Consider the following 21,203-nt stretch of genomic DNA (forward strand, 5'->3'; position numbering starts at 1 on the left):
AACATTGTTGCAAAAATCTCGATTAGGCGCCGATTAATCCCTGATTAATCGCGAGTCCCTACTTCACTGATTAATTTTGGGCTAGTCGGCAATTAATCGGTCAATGGTCTAATCTGGCCAAACTCAGGATTAATCGGACATAATCGACCTTTTCTGACGAGTTTCTGGCCTAAATCGACGGTTTCCAACGAGATTCCGACCAAAATTAGCGGTTTTCGATGAGATCAGCGGTTTTCAGCGAGATTCGAAGCAATTTCTAGCCAAAATATGTTTGTGTATGTATAAAACTAAAAATTACGTATAAAAATGTGTGGGTATATATAATAATAAAAATTATCCATTAATTGATTAATCTCGATTCTTCCCTATTAATCTCGATTAGTTGCTGGTCCCAACTCCAACGTCCGACTAGCTATTCTTACAGTTCACAAATAACACTCCAGCGTCATCTCTCCTCTAGGGTTTTAACAAGGGGTTTTCCCCAAATCTCAAAACCCCCAATTCTTGAACACCATGAAAAAAGCTTCATCAAGACTCCTTCTTCACTCCCAATTCCAAAAACTCATCACCAAAACCCCAATTCACCTTTATTCCACACAACCCATCACTCAATTCTCATCAAGTACCAATCTTGATCACCAAAACCACCACTTTAACCCCAAATCACCAATCTTTACAAGAAACCTGTCAACCCACAACAACCCACTTCCCAATTACCATCCAGACAACGAAAGATTCAAGAAAGATCAAATCTTATTGACCAATTCGAGTCGGCGAAAACATCCGGTGACATGATCAAGGCATTTGAGCAAATGGGGTCCAACCATTTTGATGAAAATGAGTTGGGTTTGGTTTTCTTGAAAATTGGACTTAAACTTGATGAAGAAGGTGAGTACCCTGATAAAGTTTTTGACTTTGCTAATAAAGCCTTAAAAATCTTGGACCAAACCGATGATCAAGATTTGTCGTTACCGCTTGCGATGAATTTGCAGCTGTTAGGTTCTGCTTGTTATAGTTTGAATATTTTTCAAGAAAGTTTAGGGTATTTGAATAGAGCTAATAGGATTTTGAGTAAGTTAGAGGAAACGGTTAGCGATGGGTTTGAGATTAAACACGTGTTGCATGCGGTTCATCTTAATTTAGCGAATACTAAGAATGCGATGGGTAGGAGAGAGGATGCAATTGGGAATTTGAAAAAATGTTTGGAGACTAAAGAAATGTCGTTGGAGGATAATAGTTTAGAGCTCGGGAACGCGTATCGAAACATGGCGGAAGCGTACGTTGCTATTTTGAACTTTAAAGAAGCGTTACCGTATTGTATGAAAGCCATTGACATGCATAAAGTGGAGTTAGGGAATAATTCGGTGGAAGTGGCGCATGATAGACGGTTGTTAGGTGTGATTTATACCGGATTGGAAGAGCATTTGAGGGCGTTGGAACAAAACCAGTTATCGCAAAAGGTTTTGAAAAATTGGGGGAAAAGTGCGGATTTACTTCGTGCTGAAATCGATGCAGCGAATATGCAAATTGCGTTAGGGAAATTTGATGAAGCGATTAATACTTTGAAGTCGGTTGTTCTTCAAACGGATAAAGAAAGTGAAGGTCGCGCGATGATATTTATATCGATGGCGAAAGCTTTATGTAATCAAGAAAAGTTTACCGAAGCTAAACGATGTTTAAAAATGTCGTGTGGGATTTTGGAAAAGAAGGAAAAGGCAACACCTTTAGAGGTGTCCGAAGCGTATATGGAGATATCGATGCAATATGAAACAATGAATGAGTTCGAAACTGCAATTTCTTTATTAAAGAAAGCACAGAGTATGCTTGAAAAGATACCGAATGAACAACATTCGGTTGGGAGTGCTTCGGCTAGAATCGGGTGGTTACTTTTGTTAACAGGCAAGGTGCAAGAATCGATACCGTATTTGGAAGATGCGATTGAGAGATTGAAAGAGAATTTTGGTTCCAAACATTTTGGAGTTGGATATGTTTATAATAATTTAGGGGCGGCGTATCTTGAACTAGATCGACCTCAATCGGCTGCACAAGTTTTTGCATTGGCTAAGGATATTATGGACACTTCACTCGGTCCTAATCATGCTGATTCGATTGAGGCGTGTCAGAATCTTTCAAAAGCGTATAGCGCAATGCGAAGGTATGGAGCTTGTTTTTTTTTTCTGTGTTAATATTGCTTGGATGCGTGTTACGAAAGTGATAATTTTGATGTTGAAATGTAGAGTAATTTGAATTAGATAATTACCTATTCAGCTATAATATTACAAGACATAGGAGAATAGGCGATAATATCTGGACACACTTTTTTATTGTTTAAAGTTATAACTAGAGTTGGGAATTTTGGACAGTTAACAGTATACTAAATGGGTTATATTTTATCTTTAACGAGTCAAGCGTCTGAATACATATTATTTGCTAAGCATCAAAATAATGTAATTTTTGTAATAGTATTTGATACTAGTCATATTTACTTATATAAAAGTTAGCAAAAGTGGACAAAATGTTTCAGACAACCCGATCTGTTCTGCACAAACCATTTTGACTCGTGCAAAAGTTACCATTTGACCCGTACAAAAGTTACCATTTTGACTCGTACGAAAGTTACCTTTTTGCCTCGTACAAAAGTTACCATTTTGATCTGTGCAAAAGTTACCATTTTGACCCCTAGAAAAGTTACCATTTTAACCCTTTACCCAACCTGCATGTAGGGGTGTGCAAGAAACCAAAAAAACCGATCCGAAACCAAAAAAAAGCGAAAAATCCAAACCGAAAAAACCGAACCGAAACAAAAACCGACGGTTTGTTTTTTTTTTAAAACCGCACTAACGGTTCGGTTTTGGTTTTGCATGTAAAAAAAACCGAACTGAACCGAATTCCTAAATTTTTGTTTTTTTTATATTTTAATATAAGTAATTTATAAGAATTTAATACATATGTAACTCGAATATTCTTGATCAAATGAATAACAGTCTATCATTTTACAATTAACAAAATAGTTTATACCTAAATTCATTATTTTTTGCCAACTTTTTTTTTCGGCCTAAAATTTTCAAGCTCAAATGGCAAAAACTGAAAAAACCGAAACCGAACCGAAACCAAGACAAAAACCGAAACCAAACGGCTTCAAAAACTCCAAAAATCGAAGTTTTGGTTTTCAGTTTGGTTTTAGACAAAAACCGCACGGAACCGCACCACGCACACCCCTACCTGCATGAGTGCATGTTATTTAAATTTCAAATTTTGAAACTCAATACATAAAATGATCAAAAAGAATATTCATGTGATTAAAAAGAGTTATAGATAATCAAATAACTATTACCAGCTGCAATTCATTTTATCCTGTTGTGTAGCTATGCACTTGCAATAAACTTTCAAGAAAAGGCGATCGATGGTTGGAGAGGGCACGGGCCGAGCGCAAGTGAAGAACTCAAAGAAGCCATTAGGGTTCTTGACGAACTAAAGGTGAAAGCTTTGGGTGAGTTTCATGATAAAAACGCGTTGCCTGCAACTCATCCTTGGAGAAGAAGCTCACGGTCTACCGGTTCAGTCGTACATCCTGGTTATCGAATGAAAACCAAATATTATTAAAGGTTTTTAGCCTTTGATGAGTGCTAGAAAACTTTTTTGCTTTGTGGGATGTATTAAAGATTATTTGATGTATGAATTTGATGTATGAATTTTGAGTTTCAAAATTTGAAATTTAAATAACATGAAAGATTGGCGGGTCGGTGGTTTGAGTAACGGGTCAAAAGAATTTATAGAATGGCCCAAACGGGTCAAGTTAGGTTGTGTTGACATACAAACACTTTTTTTCTCTTTTTTTTTCAGTAAAAGACTAAAGCGTAATATTTTTATTGTTATTATTATTATTATTTATTGTTTTATAAACCGTATTAGCATATATAAAACTTTGAATAAAATGATTTAGGAGGTCGTATGCATTTAAAGATTTTGTACAACTTTTAAACCCCTTTTGGCTCCTATGACATGTTTGCATTTTAGCTCTTTTTTTTTGTTAAGACTTATTTGAGATAAAAAAAAGGTTTCTTTGAATGTGAAATTGACAACTCAACTGTTGTATTATGTAGTTAATAATTTATGCATGTCTTTTTCTATGTTACGGGTATATACACCCTTTGACCTACCAACAATTTAGTTTACTTGATCAAAGTCTTGGTCAAACAGGTGCACACAAGAAAGTAACCATCTTTGCTTGGAAGTTTAGTAAGATCAAATTATTAAATCAACTTAGGAAGACTTGACAACTTTCTATGTGTCTGACACATCCTTGTTTTAGGAATGGCAAAATTTCCCGAACCCGAAAAGAAAACCCGAAATCTTTGTGATTAAACATGTATTGTTTTAGGTGGTACCCACCCGATTACCTACATCGAACCCGAAGGTATTAAGTGTTGGGTTGGGAATATAATTTGTTTTTTAAAAAAATTGTGGGTTCTGGTACCCGCCCGATTACTTGCATCAAAACTGAATGTATTTGATGTGGGAGCATCTTATTTTAAATTATTATTTAGTTATCTCTTATCATTAGTTTATATATTAATTCCAGTTTTTTAATTTTTCTTGTTTAGTATAAATAGGGTTGTTTAAGATCAGTTGTTTATATTTAACAAAAGATAATTGTAAGTGTGAAGCTCGTCAACCGAATATTTTGGCACGGGTTATTTTGATTATGATCAATTGTATCATATAAGTAAACCATGGATTCGGTATCGGTATCGGTATTAGTATTAGTATGCTATATTGTTATATATTAAACAATATGTTGAATTTGTTAGAAATTTGAAATCATTAAAACTAAAGATATGTTAGAAGTGTAGTCGAGTATTCGATATTTCAAGTCTGAGTTTTAGGTGAGTTTTCCCGACACGTAAAATAATTTTTTTTACTACATAAGACCATAAACGGTGACTGATACTCGTTGGTATACACTAGGTAATGAGCGATGGATACCCAACGGGTACAAGACATGGGTAATGAAATCGAATCCAATTGTCCCAAATCGAAGTCAAGCCGTTAGTAACTGGTTGGTTTGGTTCACAATTCGACTTAAAAACCGTTAAAATCAGACCGTAAACAACCCCATATAATATATATGGATGAGATGTGGCATGGATCTAGAGGAGTTGACTGTCTTTATAAGCAAAAGAATCTTGAAAGACCAGCAACCAGCCAACCATGATTAAAATCACTTGGTGATTACTCAAAGTAGACCAACAAACATGTCATATCTTAAAAACAACTAGCTTTACTAACTTATACATCATGCAATAGAACTTGTACCTCCCAACCCATCATGGGTCCATCACTCAAGCACATTGTAGATAGAATAAAATGATTTCCATTCATTAAAGTTTCTCCTAACCAAAAGTGACATATGACAATCATTCTTACACCCCATGCTACCATTTTACCATAACCAAATTTTGTCTCAATTTTGTGTAACTATAATCTTTTACATCATGTTATCTTTTTCTAATACAAACCCGATAAAAGAGCGAAAAAGAATAAAAGAAAACGAAAGAAAACACTAAAACTAGATGGGTAGAATCGCGTTTCTTGATCTTGATTCTCGACCATTCCCAAACGAGAAAAAATGTCGTCTTGATCTCCCACTCGTACTCCCCTCTTCGTTGCTCCTATGTTCTTGGAGATTCATGTTACTTCGCAAGATTTCTTGAACCGATAAATAAACATGTCGGTCGATAGCTGAATCCATCGAGAAAGATCTTCGAATCGGTTGGATTGTAAAGCTTTCATCTTTTCCTCTAATATCAATACTTTCATCTCCCATAATGGAAACATGATGAGTCTTTCTTGTTTTAGCTCTTTTCCCACCAATCTTTCTTGGTGAATGGTTTCTTGATTGACCGGATCTTGACCCGTTTGGGTCATGTCCCAACTCAATCACCAGGAAATCTTGATCCCCAATCGGGCTCGATAGGGGATCTTGAGGTGAAGAAGTTGGGGCAATTATCTGGGCTTTCGGGTACCTTGTAGTACCCGAAATACTCAACCTACAAAGAGGACAATTCGCATTGTTTTGAAGCCAGATATCAATACAATCCAAATGAAACGCGTGGTTGCAACTCGGCAACACTCGCAAAGTATCCATTTCTTGAAAATCATTCAAACAAACCACACATTCATACCAACTCCTCTTTTCGCCTTCGGCTTTAGTGTATTGACAAATGGGAATCTCGCGGATTAGTAACTCATCAAGCCCTCTAACTTGCCAAGGAGGGGTTGAGTAGGCCGAGGATAACGGGTCGGGCCTGGCCCGTTCTCGGCCCATAGAAAAACGTCTTAACGGGTTAACTTGTTGCCAATTGAAACACCCTCGGGTGACGAAAAAGGAGTAGGAAACGAGTAGGAATGCGGTTGCAACGATGCATAATGCCGCAATGGCTAATATTGGGACATTGGAACTCGTTGGATCGGATTCGAAAGATGACTTTTGTTGAATCTTGATTGAAATATGATGATCATGATCCATTGGTGAGTTATGGGAATGGTGTGTTATGATCAATAAGAGATTATGTGGAGATTAAAGAAGTTTGTTGTTTATGAAGTGAGAAATAAAAAAGTCAAGATGGATTAATAATAAAAGGAATTGAAGTACAGAAAGCAATAAATGAGTGGGAAAGAAACACATGGTTGCTTCAATGAAGATCTTGAAACATGGAGGGCTTTGACTTGAGCAATGTGCAAAATGAGGTTGACATATGCAACTACAAATTAAATATTATTGGCTCTTTGTTCACACCCACATCACCTCCATACATACATATTATTACTATTATTATTATTATTATTATTATTATTATTATATCAAATGGAAAGCTTATTTTAATAAGAAAATGATAATAATAAAATATATTTCACATCATAGTTTTTGGAATATTATTTATCTGATCATGCAATAATTAACGGAGGATTTCATAAGCTTATTGTTTATTTTGAGTTTTGTCTAGTATGTCTTGAATGGTATATAAACATTTGTATTTGTTAAATACAAACAGATTCCGACTAACGATTGGGGGGGGGGGGGCTCAAGTGGTCAAAAATGTTTTTCCGGCGACCTGCAACTAACGGCGTTAGGATTTTGTTAGTCACGAACCGTTAGGAACAAATACGTTAAAAGATAGTAAATTCGTTAGTTGAGATCGACAACAATCAAAAGATGATACTTGGGATTAATAAAAACTAATAGACCTAAAATAAAATGCATTTTACATTTTTACTGTACTCTAAATCTAAATCTACTTCTAAAGTTATATCAGAATATGATTATAATAAACTAATTATAATACAGAAAGAAAGCTAAAAAATTATAAGGTATCTATCAATATTTTAAAAACCAGCTTATACCAGATGGTAATACCGGTTAAATTGTATGCAGACAAGTGACCGATACGTTTTAGCCCGGTAATTTGAGCTAACGGTTTGTAATTGAACCATTGGCATTACCAATAAGACCGGTTTATATAATTGTAACGATTTAAGCCCAAGGTAAATTTTATTGTTTTTAGATCAAAGAATTTTAGTGTATTTACCTACAATTAAAAGTGTCAACCTAACTGTCTTTCTTACACAATCTAATCAATCAACTTTAACCTAACGGTCTTTTCTATACAATGAAATCATATACTTTTAGATTATTTTTTGAGTTGAAGTTGTAATTTTATGAAATTATAGGGTTAACCAGTGAATCCGATTAAACCACCGGTACGGTCGGTTATACCATTTCTGAGTCTAACCCGCAATGATTAAAAATCCAATTTTTTAAATATAGGTATTTATAAGATATTTTCTATTTATAGGCTAAATAAGATCACTATTACAAACACAAGTGGGCTCCAGAGTCATGACCGATTGTCAAAAATAACTATAAAAGTCAACAAACTATAACAGAAAAGTCAACACAAAATAAAAGCACTAATCCCAAGTGCTTAACACGTGATTTTGCCTATGTAACATTTGTAAAAACATGTTTTGAATCTGTAATTGGTTCTCATGTAAACTCCAAATGAATCTGGCAAATAATTATTTTTTAAGAGGTGAAATTGAGTATTAATTCATGCTTGGTTTTGTAAAAACTTGCTCAAAGAGTCATTCTTTAAGGGTCGGTCAAAGTTCTAATTTTTTTTAACGATCAATTAAATTATTGACGGACCATTGATCTACCCGATCATCTACTATAATTTTTTTTCCTTTTTATTTGTCATAGGAGTTCTAATGTAATTTAAACTTAGATATTATTATTTTGTTAAATAAAAATTATGTTTATGTTGTTTTCAAAGTGATATACTAATAAAAAAAATCTAGCATTCACACTTATAACAAATTCTGTTTAAAGATTATTTATTTTATTATTATTCACAAGATCAAATAAATTTATATTATTCTTTACATAACTATTTAAACGATATAAACAAGATCAACTCACTGAAATAGACCGGTGAAACAAAATAATATTGATTTTTTATCTTCATTTACAAATATTATCGAGACTTGTTTGTGCGAAATTCACTGGTGACTTTTCACCATAGTTTGAATTTCGCATGTTGTTTCATCTTAGTGTAAATTTTGCCCAAAGATCTCAAACCGCAACATAGGTGCTTACTTTTGTTGATCCATTTTCAAGTTTGTGTCGCTAGCAATTATTTTGCACTTTATGGTTTATTTGCTCTGTGCTCATATTTGAAAAACAAAATAGTATCCACTAAGGGTGCACAAATCTGGAACTGGATCTAAAAATAAAATCCGAAACCAGGTTTTTTTATCCGGTTTTTACTACCCAAATCCGTAGTGACCTTACTCGTAGGGTATGGACATGATATGCATTTTAATACCAAAACTCGTACCTGATTTATACCCGATAATACCTGAAAACTGGAACATATTCCATACCTGGAACCTGGTTAATTTTTAAAATATCCGATCTATTGCCGAACTTACCCAAAAAATAACTAAAAAATGCCCGAAAAATACCTCAAAAAGTGTAGACACTTAGAAAACTCAATATATACCGAAAAAACCCAAAAGTAGAATTTTTTTAATACCCCGGATACCCGGTATTTGAATACCCGATTCTATACCAGACCCGAACCTGGTGCATTGTGTATAATTTTTAAAGACAATACCCGAACTCGAACCCGATCCGAATATTACCAATATTCGATTTTCCGATACCCAATTCCATACCCGAAACTGTGTATTAAAAAAACTCGATTTGTGCACCTCTGCCCGTGAGGCCGTGACCATACAATCTTCACATGTTGTGGTCATGACTCATGATTCCATTACATAATTTCCTAAAAAAATGGCTAGCCGGCACCCGACAATTCCATTAAACATTCATTTTCAAAGTCAACCTTTAAGCCTTTGTATCATTAACACAACTAATCACCATACAAATCTTGCATATCAACAACTATGGCAAAACTAGTTTCAACATGGTCCAAAACCACTCAAATCATACCCGAAAACTACATCTTCCCGGTCGATGAACGTCCAGGATCCGTCGATGTCCCGTTATGCCAAAACATCCCATTGATTGACCTCTCTACAAGTCATAGTCAAACACTTCAAGAAATACTACATGCTTGTCAAGAATTTGGATTCTTTCAGGTTTGAATGTTTGATAACTATTTAACTTGGTTCAGTTTTAATTATTGTGAAGTTAAGTTTAGTGGTTTGATATTAATATTCTATTATAATAAGGTGATCAATCATGGAGTTTCAAAAGATCTTATTGATGACACCATGGAAGTATTTAAAGAGTTCTTCAACATGCCTAATGAGGAGAAGGAGAAACTATACTCAAACGATCAGACAAAAACTTGCAAACTTTACACGAGCGGTTATAACTATCTTAACGAAGAAATCCATTTCTGGCGAGATAATCTACGACATCCGTGTCATCCAGTAGACGAATGTGTTCACTCATGGCCCGTGAAACCTAACAATTACCGGTAATTTGACTTTTTACCCGCATAACAACCTTGAAATTGAACGGACTGTCTAAACTGAAGTAAGTCGGCTGGTTTGAGTTCAATAGTTTTGAACTTGATAGTTTGCATGTTTAATAGTTTCGTTCGGTTTGGAACTTGGAACCGGCCTTGTAAACATACCGGTCATTTAACTTTTATTATTCATATACAAACATTTCTCTAATGTTTGATTTCATGAAGGTTAATGGTTCTCAGTGGCGAAGCTTGGGCTTAGTCACAGGGGCGACCGAAGTTATGGACTCAAAAGTTTTCGGGCCAACGATTCAGTTCATGTCGGTTATTCGGGTCGGGTGGGATCAAACAATATGACACCGGCCTGTATATCTAATTTTTCTTCATTTATTCAAACGATTGTTATTACAATAAAAAAACAAAATAGTTTTTTAACCAACAAAGACCTAAAATATTCATGATAATGCGAGAGGAATGGTGAGTAGGGATAATCAAATTCGGTATTGTATGGAAATTACCGGTACTGATTTGGTACCATCGGTACCGAATAGGTACCAAAGTTTTGAGTTTCGGCACCGGTATTTCCGAAATTTTACCTTCAATACCAGTACTGAACTGAATATTTTGATATCGGTACCGGTACCAAAAGTTTGCGATTTTCGAGATCAGGATTTCGATACCAGTACTGGTACGGTACCGATCTCATCCCTAAGGGTGAGTACTTAGATGAAGAATTGCAAAGACCTAAAATATTTATAAAAACAAATCTTTTACTATTCAACTACTATTTTGTAACTTTTGTATATAAATACTGCGAGGTTTTATAAAAAAAAACAAACGATGGGGTATTATATTTAAAAAAAATCAGTGGTGACATGTATTTTGGAGAAATAATCGGTGGTGATTGCACTTAATACCTATAAATTTTCAGAAAAATCGCGAAAATTACCCTACTAACGGAGAAAACGGCAGTGACCGGGGCCACCCGGGTCCCCAAAGAGCTGCGCCCCTGATGGTTCTTACTTTGTTTTGAAGAGACATTGTTGGAAAATACTCGTTAGAAGTGCGTAAATTGTCGTTGAGAATGTTGGAGCTAATTCGTGAAGGACTAGGACTTGAACCTGGATATTTCGGAGAAGAGCTAACCGGGAACCAATTGTTGTCGATCAACCTTTATCCTCGATGCCCAGATCCCGATTTGACACTAGGGTTACCAAAACACGCTGATCCTAATATTATAACCGTGCTTTTACAAGGAAGCGTTTATGGGCTTCAGGTACTCAAGGACGAGCAGTGGCTCGGTGTTGAGCCATTACCTAATGCTTTTGTGGTTAATATTGGCCACCAATTACAGGTATTCGTTTACGCCATTTTCAATCATAATTTAACTAGTTTTTTTCGACCTAAAACGTGTGAATAATTTATAATAGTCAGTCAATCTGTTTTCAGATAATTAGCAACGGGAAGCTAAGAAGCGCGGAACATAGAGTAGTGACAAACTCGAGGGAGGCTAGGACAACAATTGTGAGTTTCATTAGTCCTTGTATGGACACCGTCGTAGCACCAGCTAAATCGATGATTGGCATTGATGTCCCTCTTTTTCGTCGCTTCAAGTTCAAAGATTTCTTGAAGTTGTACGAAGAAAAGAAGGGAGACACTGAAGCAGTAATGGAGGTGTATAAGATTAAATCTTAACAACATATGAGTATGATCCTGTTAATTAATGTATCAAGCATGAAACCTTTTGTCAAACTGTTTTAATTTGTATGTAACTGAGTTTGGGACATGCTATGGTCTAGTCTGGTTCATGACATATCTTTTCTTGGGATTTAATACCAATATAAACATATGACAAGTCAGTATTTTCAAAAAACAAATATTGATTTTTCAAATCATAATTAAAACATGTACGATTAGTGTGAAAATGTCGGCCATGCGTTACATAAAGACGCGGTTTAACTAGCCTCTAAAAATTGTTAATCTTATGTGGAATCAGCGGCTGAGCATGCTGCGTCTGCAAATTTAATCTACTGATTGAAATATTTGTGATCTAAATTTTACCATGATCAGAAATGCAGCTGTAGTTGGATTTTTATCAGATGCGTTTATTGCAGTGTGGTTTTCGGTTTAGCAAAACAACTAATCAAATTATTATTTAATAGCAAAAGCAACATAGCATCATGCATCAAACTATATAACAGTACTGAATAAGTAACTTTTATGATGTATAAAACTATATATAATTGCAATGTTTTAAAACATCTAATCTTCTTGTTATAGACAGGTGCACTCATCTCATTAAAGGACGACTTGCTTACGGGAAAGATAATCTCGTCCACATTAATAGAATCAACAGGGAAAGAGTAATCTAACTCGATCCAAGAGTCGGGCAATGCAATGATTTCTCTGACCCAAACACGTTTTTCATAGTCTTGTAATATTCAGATATGAGTTTCTCTATTTTGCGCCACACGATCATTGCAAACAACTCCAATACAACCATTAATTTTTATCAGGGGATGAGCGTTTTCGTCCACATCATCATGGGACACAACCGCTTCAGAAGTGTCGATTAATTAAAACTTCTCTGTTTTCAAGTCAAAAGCCAAAATTTGTAAGTTTTCAAGCATTTGATGTACTACACTATTGACACAAACACTACTAACATAGTGACAACACAAACGATCCCAACTAAAACTTATAGGAGGCTCCACATCATCGATCTTTTCGCCATGCATAAGTTGATGTAGAGAAAATCATAACCTCGACGTCGGTAATGCGCATCTAATCGTCAATAATATGCCGCGTTTACTAGTAACATGTGTTGGGAAAAAACGACATAGCCACAATATACAAATAATGCGGAATTAGTCATTGTTTGACCAAACTTTTTCCCGACCCGAATGAACCTATGATAATACAAACAAATAGGGTATTTTAAATGCTAAAGGAACACAAGAATTTTAGCATGGAAAATCTCTCAAATCCGAGAGTAAAAACCACGGTATTACTAGAGCCATTTCAAATCTAATATCACCAATAATAGCCATACAAAGTCTTCTCTAGATAAACTAGAGGCATACGCAAATTATCATATAAACAATCTTCAAGTATAAAACACTGTATTCTTTTATTTTGTTCAAAACTCTCGATGACTCACAAAGCCCACATAAAAGACTTGTGGTCACGTGGGCTCAAAGCCCCCCAAACAAAACTTCTTACGAAGAAGCAATAATTGAAATAATAATATATTTTTTTAAAATAACCCTTGTGTAGGACAACCCTTGTTAAATCACCAATTATAGGGTGCATTAATAATCACAAGCGCCCACAGCCGGTGACTTTTGAAATCTAGACTGACATTCATTTCAAAACACAAATTATTGAAGCCTTCAAATTGTAAAACTACAACAATGATCACCACACAAATCTTACAAAACAACTATGGCAAATCTAGTTTCAACCTGGTCCAAAACTACTCAAATCTTACCCGAAAACTACATCTTCCCAGTCGATCAACGTCCAGGGCCCGTCGAGGTTTCGTTATGCCAAAACATCCCATTGATTGACCTCTCTACAAGTCATAGTCAAATAGTTCAAGAAATAATACATGGTTGTCGAACTTTCGGTTTCTTTCAAGTTAATTCTACATTTCATAATTCATTTGATCCCATTTCAATTCTTTTGAGTTTGAGTTTTGTAATTTGATATTTTAAGTTTTAACTAGGTGATAAATCATGGAGTTTCTGAAGCTCTAATAGATGAAACCATGAAAGTATTTAAAGAATTCTTTAACCTGCCCGATGAGGAGAAGGAGAAACTATACACGAATGATCCGACAAAGAGTTACAAACTTTTCACAAGTAGTTATCATTACGTTGAAGAAAAAATTCATTTTTGGCGCGACAATCTACAACATCCATGTCATCCTATAGATGAATGGGTTCACTCATGGCCCGACAAACCTAAAAATTATCGGTAAAAAGATCCGATTCACAACCTTGAGTTTTATGATTTTTAAGTATGCTTATGTGCCTAAACTAGTTCGGGTTAAAAATTAAAATTAACCCTTTTCTTTAAAGTATCAATTTGATTCATGTTAAAATGATGACCCAAATGAACTCCTTGTATAATTTATAATGTATGATTTTATGAAGGTTAATGTTTCTTGTTTTGTTTGAAGAGATGTCGTTCAAAAATACTCATTAGAAGTGCGGAAAATGTCATTGAGAATCTTGGAGTTAATTTGTGAAGGACTAGGACTCGAACATGGATATTTTGGAGAAGAGCTAACCGGAGCTCAGTTGCTGTCGATTAATCACTACCCTTGATGCCCGGATCCTAGTCTTACGTTAGGGCTACCAAAACACGCTGATCATAGTCTCATGACTGTGCTTTTACAAGGAAGCGTTCACGGGCTTCAGGTTTTCAAGGATGGGAAGTGGCTCAATGTTGAGCCAATGCCTCATGCTTTTGTAGTTAACATTGGTCACCAATTACATGTGCTCATTTCCATCTTTTTCTTAATCGTACTTTAGTCGATTTTTGATCTGAAAATGTGAGTGAAGAAACGTGGATCGACTTACTAGTATACGATCAACTTTCCTCGAGTATGAGTGTGCTATATCACCGACGGTTTTCCGGAATATGAATTCTTCCACCTACAAAACGAGCAGCACCGTGAACTTACCCCTCAGAAAGGGACAGAGGGGTCCTCTTTGGGGTAACCCTCCGGTGTGAGAATAAGATATTGTAGGAGAAGATAATAATAATCTGAAAGTGAGTAAGGACTTATAATGTATTTTCTTGCTTACCTCCCACTGTGGAGGTGGTGTGGTATTTATAGTATTAGGGTTTCCAATGATTGGGCTCAGACCCAATTAGGGCCTTTTTGGCCTCCTCCTATTGCTTCGCGCCACGTGTCCTTAGGACACCTGGTGCTTTTTCATTGATTATTCTCTGACCAAGGTATTTCACCTGACCCATGTGCAATCACGTGGTAGCACATGGGCTTTGCTGAGTTGTCCACCCTTCATTGGCAGCTGTCAACATCAGCATATTCTTTATTCCTTAAAGGATACCTTCTGGAAGGTTGTCTGATGAGCACAATCATGGTTGTCCTTATCCTGATTTGGATAAGGACGTGGTTGATTGTGTGCATGTGTGATATGCGCCTATCCTGGGGATGCGCGAGGTCTTCTCTTAATTCTCACACGCAGATGTTTTATGCGCAGATGTGATATGCGTGAGCATGTGATATGCGCAAGCATATGTGATATGCGTGAGCATATGTGATGCGTGAGCATATGTGATATGCGCCACGCGCATAGGTTTTGGCTTTGCGTCTTCATGACATCCTGATTTCAAGCCTCTTGTCTATATCTTGTGGGTTGACCCGCCCCGCTCGATGTTAAGGCGGGTGCATACCTCTTCAAGCCCCCCCAGTCTAATGTGTGTCTTGTCTCGCTGCGAGCGAGGTAAGATAGATATTAGACTTAATGGTTTGTTTTTTTAATAGGGTTTATCTTTTCTTTTTCATTTCTCACAAGTGCGTTGCGCGAAATTCTATCTTTTTGGTTGAAATGAATCGTCCATGTACGTGGTTGGTTGGTGCTGACATGCGTCAGAGATGGAGACGTTATGTGTCAGACTTTTCGTGTGCTCGAGGTGCTACAGTGGCCTTTCATGTCTCCTCATACAGTGTCAGGAACATGTGTCGCGCTCATGTTGGCCTGCACCTGCGAGTGGGGGGCGCGTGAGCGTAACTCTGATCATTACCTGTTTCTCTCTCTCCTGGGCCTATAAAAGCAAGCCTTTTGAGTGGTTTTTTCTTCATCTTCATTGTTATTTTCATAGCTCTTTCTTCTTCAATTTTCATTCCGATTAAGAGCCTTTATCCTTTGCTTCCAGATTTCCGTGCTTAAAGTAACCATACTGTTTGATTCACAATTGTATGTCTGATAACCCAGACACCACAATTTCCCCCAGCAAACGCCATGTAAAGTCATTGGTTATGTCCACTTTGAAGAAGACCGGCAAGAGTAAACGGGCTGCCGAGGCCTCGTCGGAGGAGGTGGGGAAGAACAAAACGATGAAGAGATGGGATGAGATTCCCTGCAAATTGAAACAGTCTGACTTCGATAATCTCGTCGCCTCTCAGGGTTTTCTCCCTGAGTACAGCTGTCTGCTCCCGGCGACCGGGGCAAACGGCGGCAGATCCGCCCACTGGCTATATCTCTTTATACTCTCACTTTTTCACTCACTGTAACCTTCGTCTTCCGATGACAAGGTTTATGGGTGCGCTCCTTCGGTTTTATGGGATTCACATATCCCAAGTCCATCCTTGTGGACTAGTGCGCATGACTCATTTTGAGTTCATGTACAAAGCTCAGCGCGAGGAGCCCACCCCTCGGCGCTTTCAATAATTTTACAAGCCAAAAATCCAAGATTCTTGGTTCTCATTCATACCGCGCAGTCAGAAGGTTAAGTGCTGCACTGTTTCCTTCAAAAGCCTTCATGACTGGGCTGAAAATTTTTTTTATATTAAGGCTGGTGTGATTCTCATCCGCATGACCATGCGCTCAATCACTTCTGCGCCCGCGGATGAGAATGTTCTTAAGAACCCAATGGGCGCATGGGTTAGCAAGTTATCTGCTGAACCATCCCCCGCCAAGAATATTTGCGAGGAGGCGCTGGTGGGGGTTGGTATGAGCAAGAGGTGGACCGACAGCACGACTGAGCCTGTCGTCCATGTTGATGGCTTAGGTGAGTTATTAGCTCATTGCATTATTTCTGCGCGAATATAATTCGTTTTGCTGATATCATTTGTCTTGTTTTATGCAGTAAGCAAGGAATACATCCACGCCACCTATGACGAGCATATGGAGGGCGCCTCTGTCGCGCTGAGCGCTGGGAAAGTTGCTTTCCCCGATCGCTTCGATGATATGTTCATCCCTGTCGATTTAGAATTTTGCTTTGACAGCGATACGCCTGGTAAGCCTTTGTACTTATGCTTATGCCTTTAGAATACAAAATTTGGTTAACATTTCTGTTGCACGTATTGTAGATGCGCTCGAGAACTATGAGTTGGAGCTTGCGGAAGAGGAGGTGAGGAGGAAGCAGCTGAGGCGCCACAACTCAAGCGCAAAGCTAAAGGCAAAACTGGCGCAGGGGCCAGTAAAAAACAGAAGAAAAATGATGCCCCTGTTGCACAGAATCTTCCTCCTACCCAAGCGAAGGGACTTGAGAAAACCAAGGGATTTACCTCCAAGTTTTCCTCGTCTTCTTTGCCTCGAGGTGTGGGCAATCCTCCCGTCCACACGAGGTATGGTGCTGCCACCTCATCTCTTCGCGCGGCGGACAAGGGAAGCGGCGCTGCGCCTGCTGTTTCATCTTCTCCAACAGGTATACTTTGTTTATATTTTGTAGTTTTATGAGCGTGATTCCGATAGAGTTATTAATGAAGCTTTGTTCACTCAAATGTTTGTAGAGCCGGCGACTTTGGTGGCTCAACCTCAGGCGCAGCAAGGTACCGAGGCTGCGCCGAAGGTTGCTTTGAAGTCCCCTGTTTTACCCTCGAAAAGGGGGAAAATGAACTTCATGGCGATGCTCAATTCGCGGACGGCGGTGCGCCAAGGTATTTATTGCGCTTTGATTTTCTGATTTTTTCCTTTAGTTCAAGTTATGAATCATTTCTCCTTATTGGTTTTTCATAGGAATTATAGCTGGCACACAAGCTGCTGGTGGCACTGCTGGCGCCGGTGCTGTTAGTTCTGCTCCTGCTTCAACAAGCACTGAATCTCCTCTCATTGGGATCACTAAGGAGCAGGAGACTATTTTACGCGCTGATCTAACGGCGTCAAGACCTTCTTCACCTCCTCCTGCGCGCAGCCCTCCTCGTGAGACTGTTTTTGATTTTTCCAAGTCGCAGGAGAAAAGACCTGTTACAGAGGATGATGAGGAGGTCAATTTTGAAGATTCCGATGGTGGCCGCGCAAGCCCTATAGCGCCACGAGATTTCGTGGCGCAGCCTTCTTCTCGTGGGGCAGGCAGGAGCTCACCAGCTGGCGCTGACATTTCTGCCGGTTCTCCGCAGGTATAAGTTTGTTTTTCTCCGCTGTGCGGACTTCCAAATTAGTGTCTAGATAACTAAAACGTTTCTTTTGCGTTGCTTTGTGTTTGCAGGAAGCCGATCACATATACCGCCCGAGCTGGAATATTACTGAAGATAGCTCATTTCAATCCATGGGCGTGTGTGAAGACTTCTAGGCTCACTCTGTTCCTCCGGCTGAAAGGAGGTTTCAGGAGGACCGTGCTCGCGTGGACTTGCTCAACGACCACCTTTTTGCTGGGTCTGCGTTCTTTGCTGCCTCCCAAGAGCTTCGCAATGATTATATAAAAGTGCGTGATGCCCTTGTGGAGGCCAAGCAAGAGGCTAAGATTTCTGCTTGGAATCTTTCTGACGCTCGAGAGAGAGCTGAGAAACTCCAAGCAGAACTTAGCGAGAACCGAGCAAGTGCCAATGCTGCCTTTGTGAAGCGCGGGCATGAGCTGCAGGCTGCGCGGGAGAAGCTGCAAGCGGCAGAAGCGGATGCGGCCAGGTACGCGCGTCGAGCGCGTGACTTGGAGTTGGAGGCAGAGGCGCGTGATCAAACTCTTGCGCAGGCTAACACTGACAAATCTTTATTAGAGAGTGAGGTTGCGCGCCTGAAGAAAGAGCTCGATGCTGCGCGAGCAGAAAAGAATGAAGCCTTGGTGGCAGCAGCGTCTGACAGAGAAGAGCTCGATGCTGCGCGAGCAGAAAAGAATGAAGCCTTGGCGGCAGCAGCGTCTGACAGAGAAGAGCTAAAACAAACCAAGGAAACTGTTGAGTTGTTAAACTCTCAGATTCCTGCTCTTGAGACGTCTGTTTCTTGCCTCGTGCAGGATCGTCAATGGCTAGTTTCACAGGGTATGACTCGTTGCGCTTATGCGATGAAATACTCAGACGAGTTTCAGACCCTTGTGATGGATTGCAATGCTGCGTCGCGCTTGGTGGGTCGAGCTGAAGGGTTTAAGGATGGCTATGAATATGGCATGCTGAAGAAGAATCCATCCGACTACCCTTATCAGCTCGACGTTGTCTGCGCTGAAATGGCCGAGGTGGGGGAGAAGTACTTGAATACTCCAATTCCCATCCTTGAGCAGGTATTTTAACCTTAATGAGTTTACCTTGACTTATTTTCCTAATCTTTTGTACTCATACTTTTCCTTGTGACTTGCAGATAGCCGCGCTTGCTGACCAGCCCGATCTTGGCGCGCTAAAGAAATTACTTGACTAATGTGAAGGGACTGGTAGCAGCGATGATGGCGCGGTCAATGCTGCCTCTGCTAGCGGCTCTGGCGTGGCCAAAGGACCCACTCCTGACACTATCGTGATAGAAGACGACTCCATTCAAGACGAACAGCTTGATTATGGTAAGTTTGGAGATGACGAGGAGCGGGCTGCGCCAGATGCTGAGGGAGGAGGTAATGATGAGGACGATGAAGAGGCTGATGTTGATATAGAGACTTGAAAAGCCCTTCATTTTTTTTTTTTGTAGTTTTTATCTCATCATTTTGTAAATTTGTAAACTTCTATGTTTTGGAATGAAATTTTGTTTTTCCCTTATTCGCATCTTGCGCATTCCCAATTCATCTCTTTATATTGCATGTGTTTGCTTGCTGAATATAAGATATGCTTGCACATTGAAACTTGAACAAGGTTGTAAGGAAATTATTTCACTTAATCCTTGTCATATTTCAAGTTATTTTGCAATATTCTGAATATGCTGACACGTGCCTTGGCATTTCATTATTCCTCTTTTGCGCGACGTTATCGCGCATTTATTATAGGGAATTATGAATGAGTTTTTTAGCCTTTACGTGCCAGTATGTGTTACTCTGATATCCATTATAATCCCATGCGCGACCTCGACCTAAGACCTTAACAACTATGTTTTGGCATGTGCTTTGCCTTAGCTGTGCTTAGGTATTTTTATGGTCTAGCTGCGCAGCATGTAGGATGGATGTGAGTAATTTGAGCTAAGGCTCATATTATTGGGCTAAGGCCCTGAGCTAAGGCTCATATTATTGGGCTAAGGCCCTGACGTTTTAGAGTTAAAACTCGTTAACGCGTTTGAGCTTGAAGCTCGCGCATGTATGTTTTACTTCGTTTTACTTTTAGTTTGATGTCAATACAATGTTGTCATATTGCTCAAAATTAATAAAGGGAAGTGTGAAACATGTATGCAAAAGGTAATAGAACACACATTAAGAGAAAATAGCTCGTATCATTATTCATAATGGCTTAAAAAGCCTTGATTACAAACTTGACAATTTTTACATGAAACATTTTCTAAGCTGTGCTTCGTTCCATGTGCGCGGGATCTTCTTTCCATTCAAATCTTTTAAAGCGTATGCGCATTTTCCCAATTCTTCCGAGACTTGATAAGGTCCCTCCCAGTTGGGGGACATCTTTCCCGGGGGTATCGCGCGACTAGCTTCATTGTTCCGAAGGACAAAATCATTCTTCTTGAAGTGGCATTCTTTCACGCGCTGATTGTAATATTTTTCTAGTTTATTCTCACGCGCAGATGTTTCATGCGCAGATGTGATATGCGTGAGCATGTGATATGCGCAAGCATATGTGATATGCGTGAGCATATGTGATGCGTGATCATATGTGATATGCGCCACGCGCATAGGTTTTGGCTTTGCGTCTTCATGACATCCTGATTTCAAGCCTCTTGTCTATATCTTGTGGGTTGACCCGCCCCGCTCGATGTTAAGGCGGGTGCATACCTCTTCAGTGAGTTAAAATTGGTGGAACTATGTTTTAGGTAATTAGCAACGGGAAGCTAAGAAGTGCGGAACATAGAGCAGTGACGAACTCTAGGGAGGCTCGGACATCTATTGTGAGTTTCATCAATCCTTGTCAAGACACCATCGTAAAACCAGCTAAATCGATGATAGCCACTGATGTCACTCTCTTTCGACACTACAAATATAAAGATTTCTTCAAGTTGTTCCATGAGAAGCAGGGAGACCCTGAAGCTGTGATGGAAGTTTATAGAATTAAACCTTAGCAACATATGGATACTCATGTTAATTACGTATCAAAAATGAATCCTTTTGTCTAATGTTTTAATCTTGTATGGTTTAGTTATGGGGTTCTAAAGCATG

At 38.6% G+C, this 21,203-nt stretch overlaps 1 protein-coding gene and 3 pseudogenes across 3 annotated transcripts; 3 read left to right on the plus strand and 1 right to left on the minus strand.

The window, feature by feature from the left end:
- The first annotated feature begins 513 nt into the window (after positions 1-513).
- On the plus strand, positions 514-3,603 carry LOC143595951 (protein KINESIN LIGHT CHAIN-RELATED 2-like; annotated as a pseudogene). The gene is made up of 2 exons (XR_013146618.1): positions 514-2,155; positions 3,366-3,603. The product of XR_013146618.1 is annotated as a protein KINESIN LIGHT CHAIN-RELATED 2-like (transcript).
- A 1,479-nt stretch (positions 3,604-5,082) lies between these two features.
- On the minus strand, positions 5,083-6,529 carry LOC143595945 (RING-H2 finger protein ATL16 pseudogene; annotated as a pseudogene).
- A 2,915-nt stretch (positions 6,530-9,444) lies between these two features.
- Positions 9,445-11,729, plus strand: LOC143595948 (protein DOWNY MILDEW RESISTANCE 6-like). Its single transcript, XM_077074837.1, has 4 exons — positions 9,445-9,666; positions 9,760-10,010; positions 11,037-11,355; positions 11,451-11,729. Exons 1-4 carry the CDS (start codon positions 9,472-9,474, stop codon positions 11,694-11,696), a joined length of 1,011 nt encoding a protein of 336 aa, XP_076930952.1. The 5' UTR covers positions 9,445-9,471; the 3' UTR covers positions 11,697-11,729.
- Positions 11,730-13,444: 1,715 nt separating this feature from the next.
- LOC143595949 (protein DOWNY MILDEW RESISTANCE 6-like) lies at positions 13,445-21,106 on the plus strand (annotated as a pseudogene). Its single transcript, XR_013146617.1, has 4 exons — positions 13,445-13,640; positions 13,729-13,979; positions 14,185-14,503; positions 20,861-21,106. The product of XR_013146617.1 is annotated as a protein DOWNY MILDEW RESISTANCE 6-like (transcript).
- Positions 21,107-21,203: the final 97 nt, after the last annotated feature.

This window comes from Bidens hawaiensis, unplaced genomic scaffold (assembly GCF_021521415.1).
Source record: "Bidens hawaiensis isolate Kalapana, Puna unplaced genomic scaffold, B.hawaiensis_p1.1 tig00045919_1, whole genome shotgun sequence".
Lineage (NCBI taxonomy): Eukaryota > Viridiplantae > Streptophyta > Magnoliopsida > Asterales > Asteraceae > Bidens > Bidens hawaiensis.

Excerpts from the sequence above, each read along its gene's own strand:
- LOC143595948 (XM_077074837.1), top strand. The coding sequence starts at position 9,472 with ATGGCAAAACTAGTTTCAACATGGTCCAAAACCACTCAAATCATACCC. Across the intron at positions 9,667-9,759 it reads AAGAATTTGGATTCTTTCAG|GTGATCAATCATGGAGTTTC; the intron begins GTTTGAATGTTT and ends TATTATAATAAG. Across the intron at positions 10,011-11,036 it reads GTGAAACCTAACAATTACCG|AGACATTGTTGGAAAATACT; the intron begins GTAATTTGACTT and ends TTTGTTTTGAAG.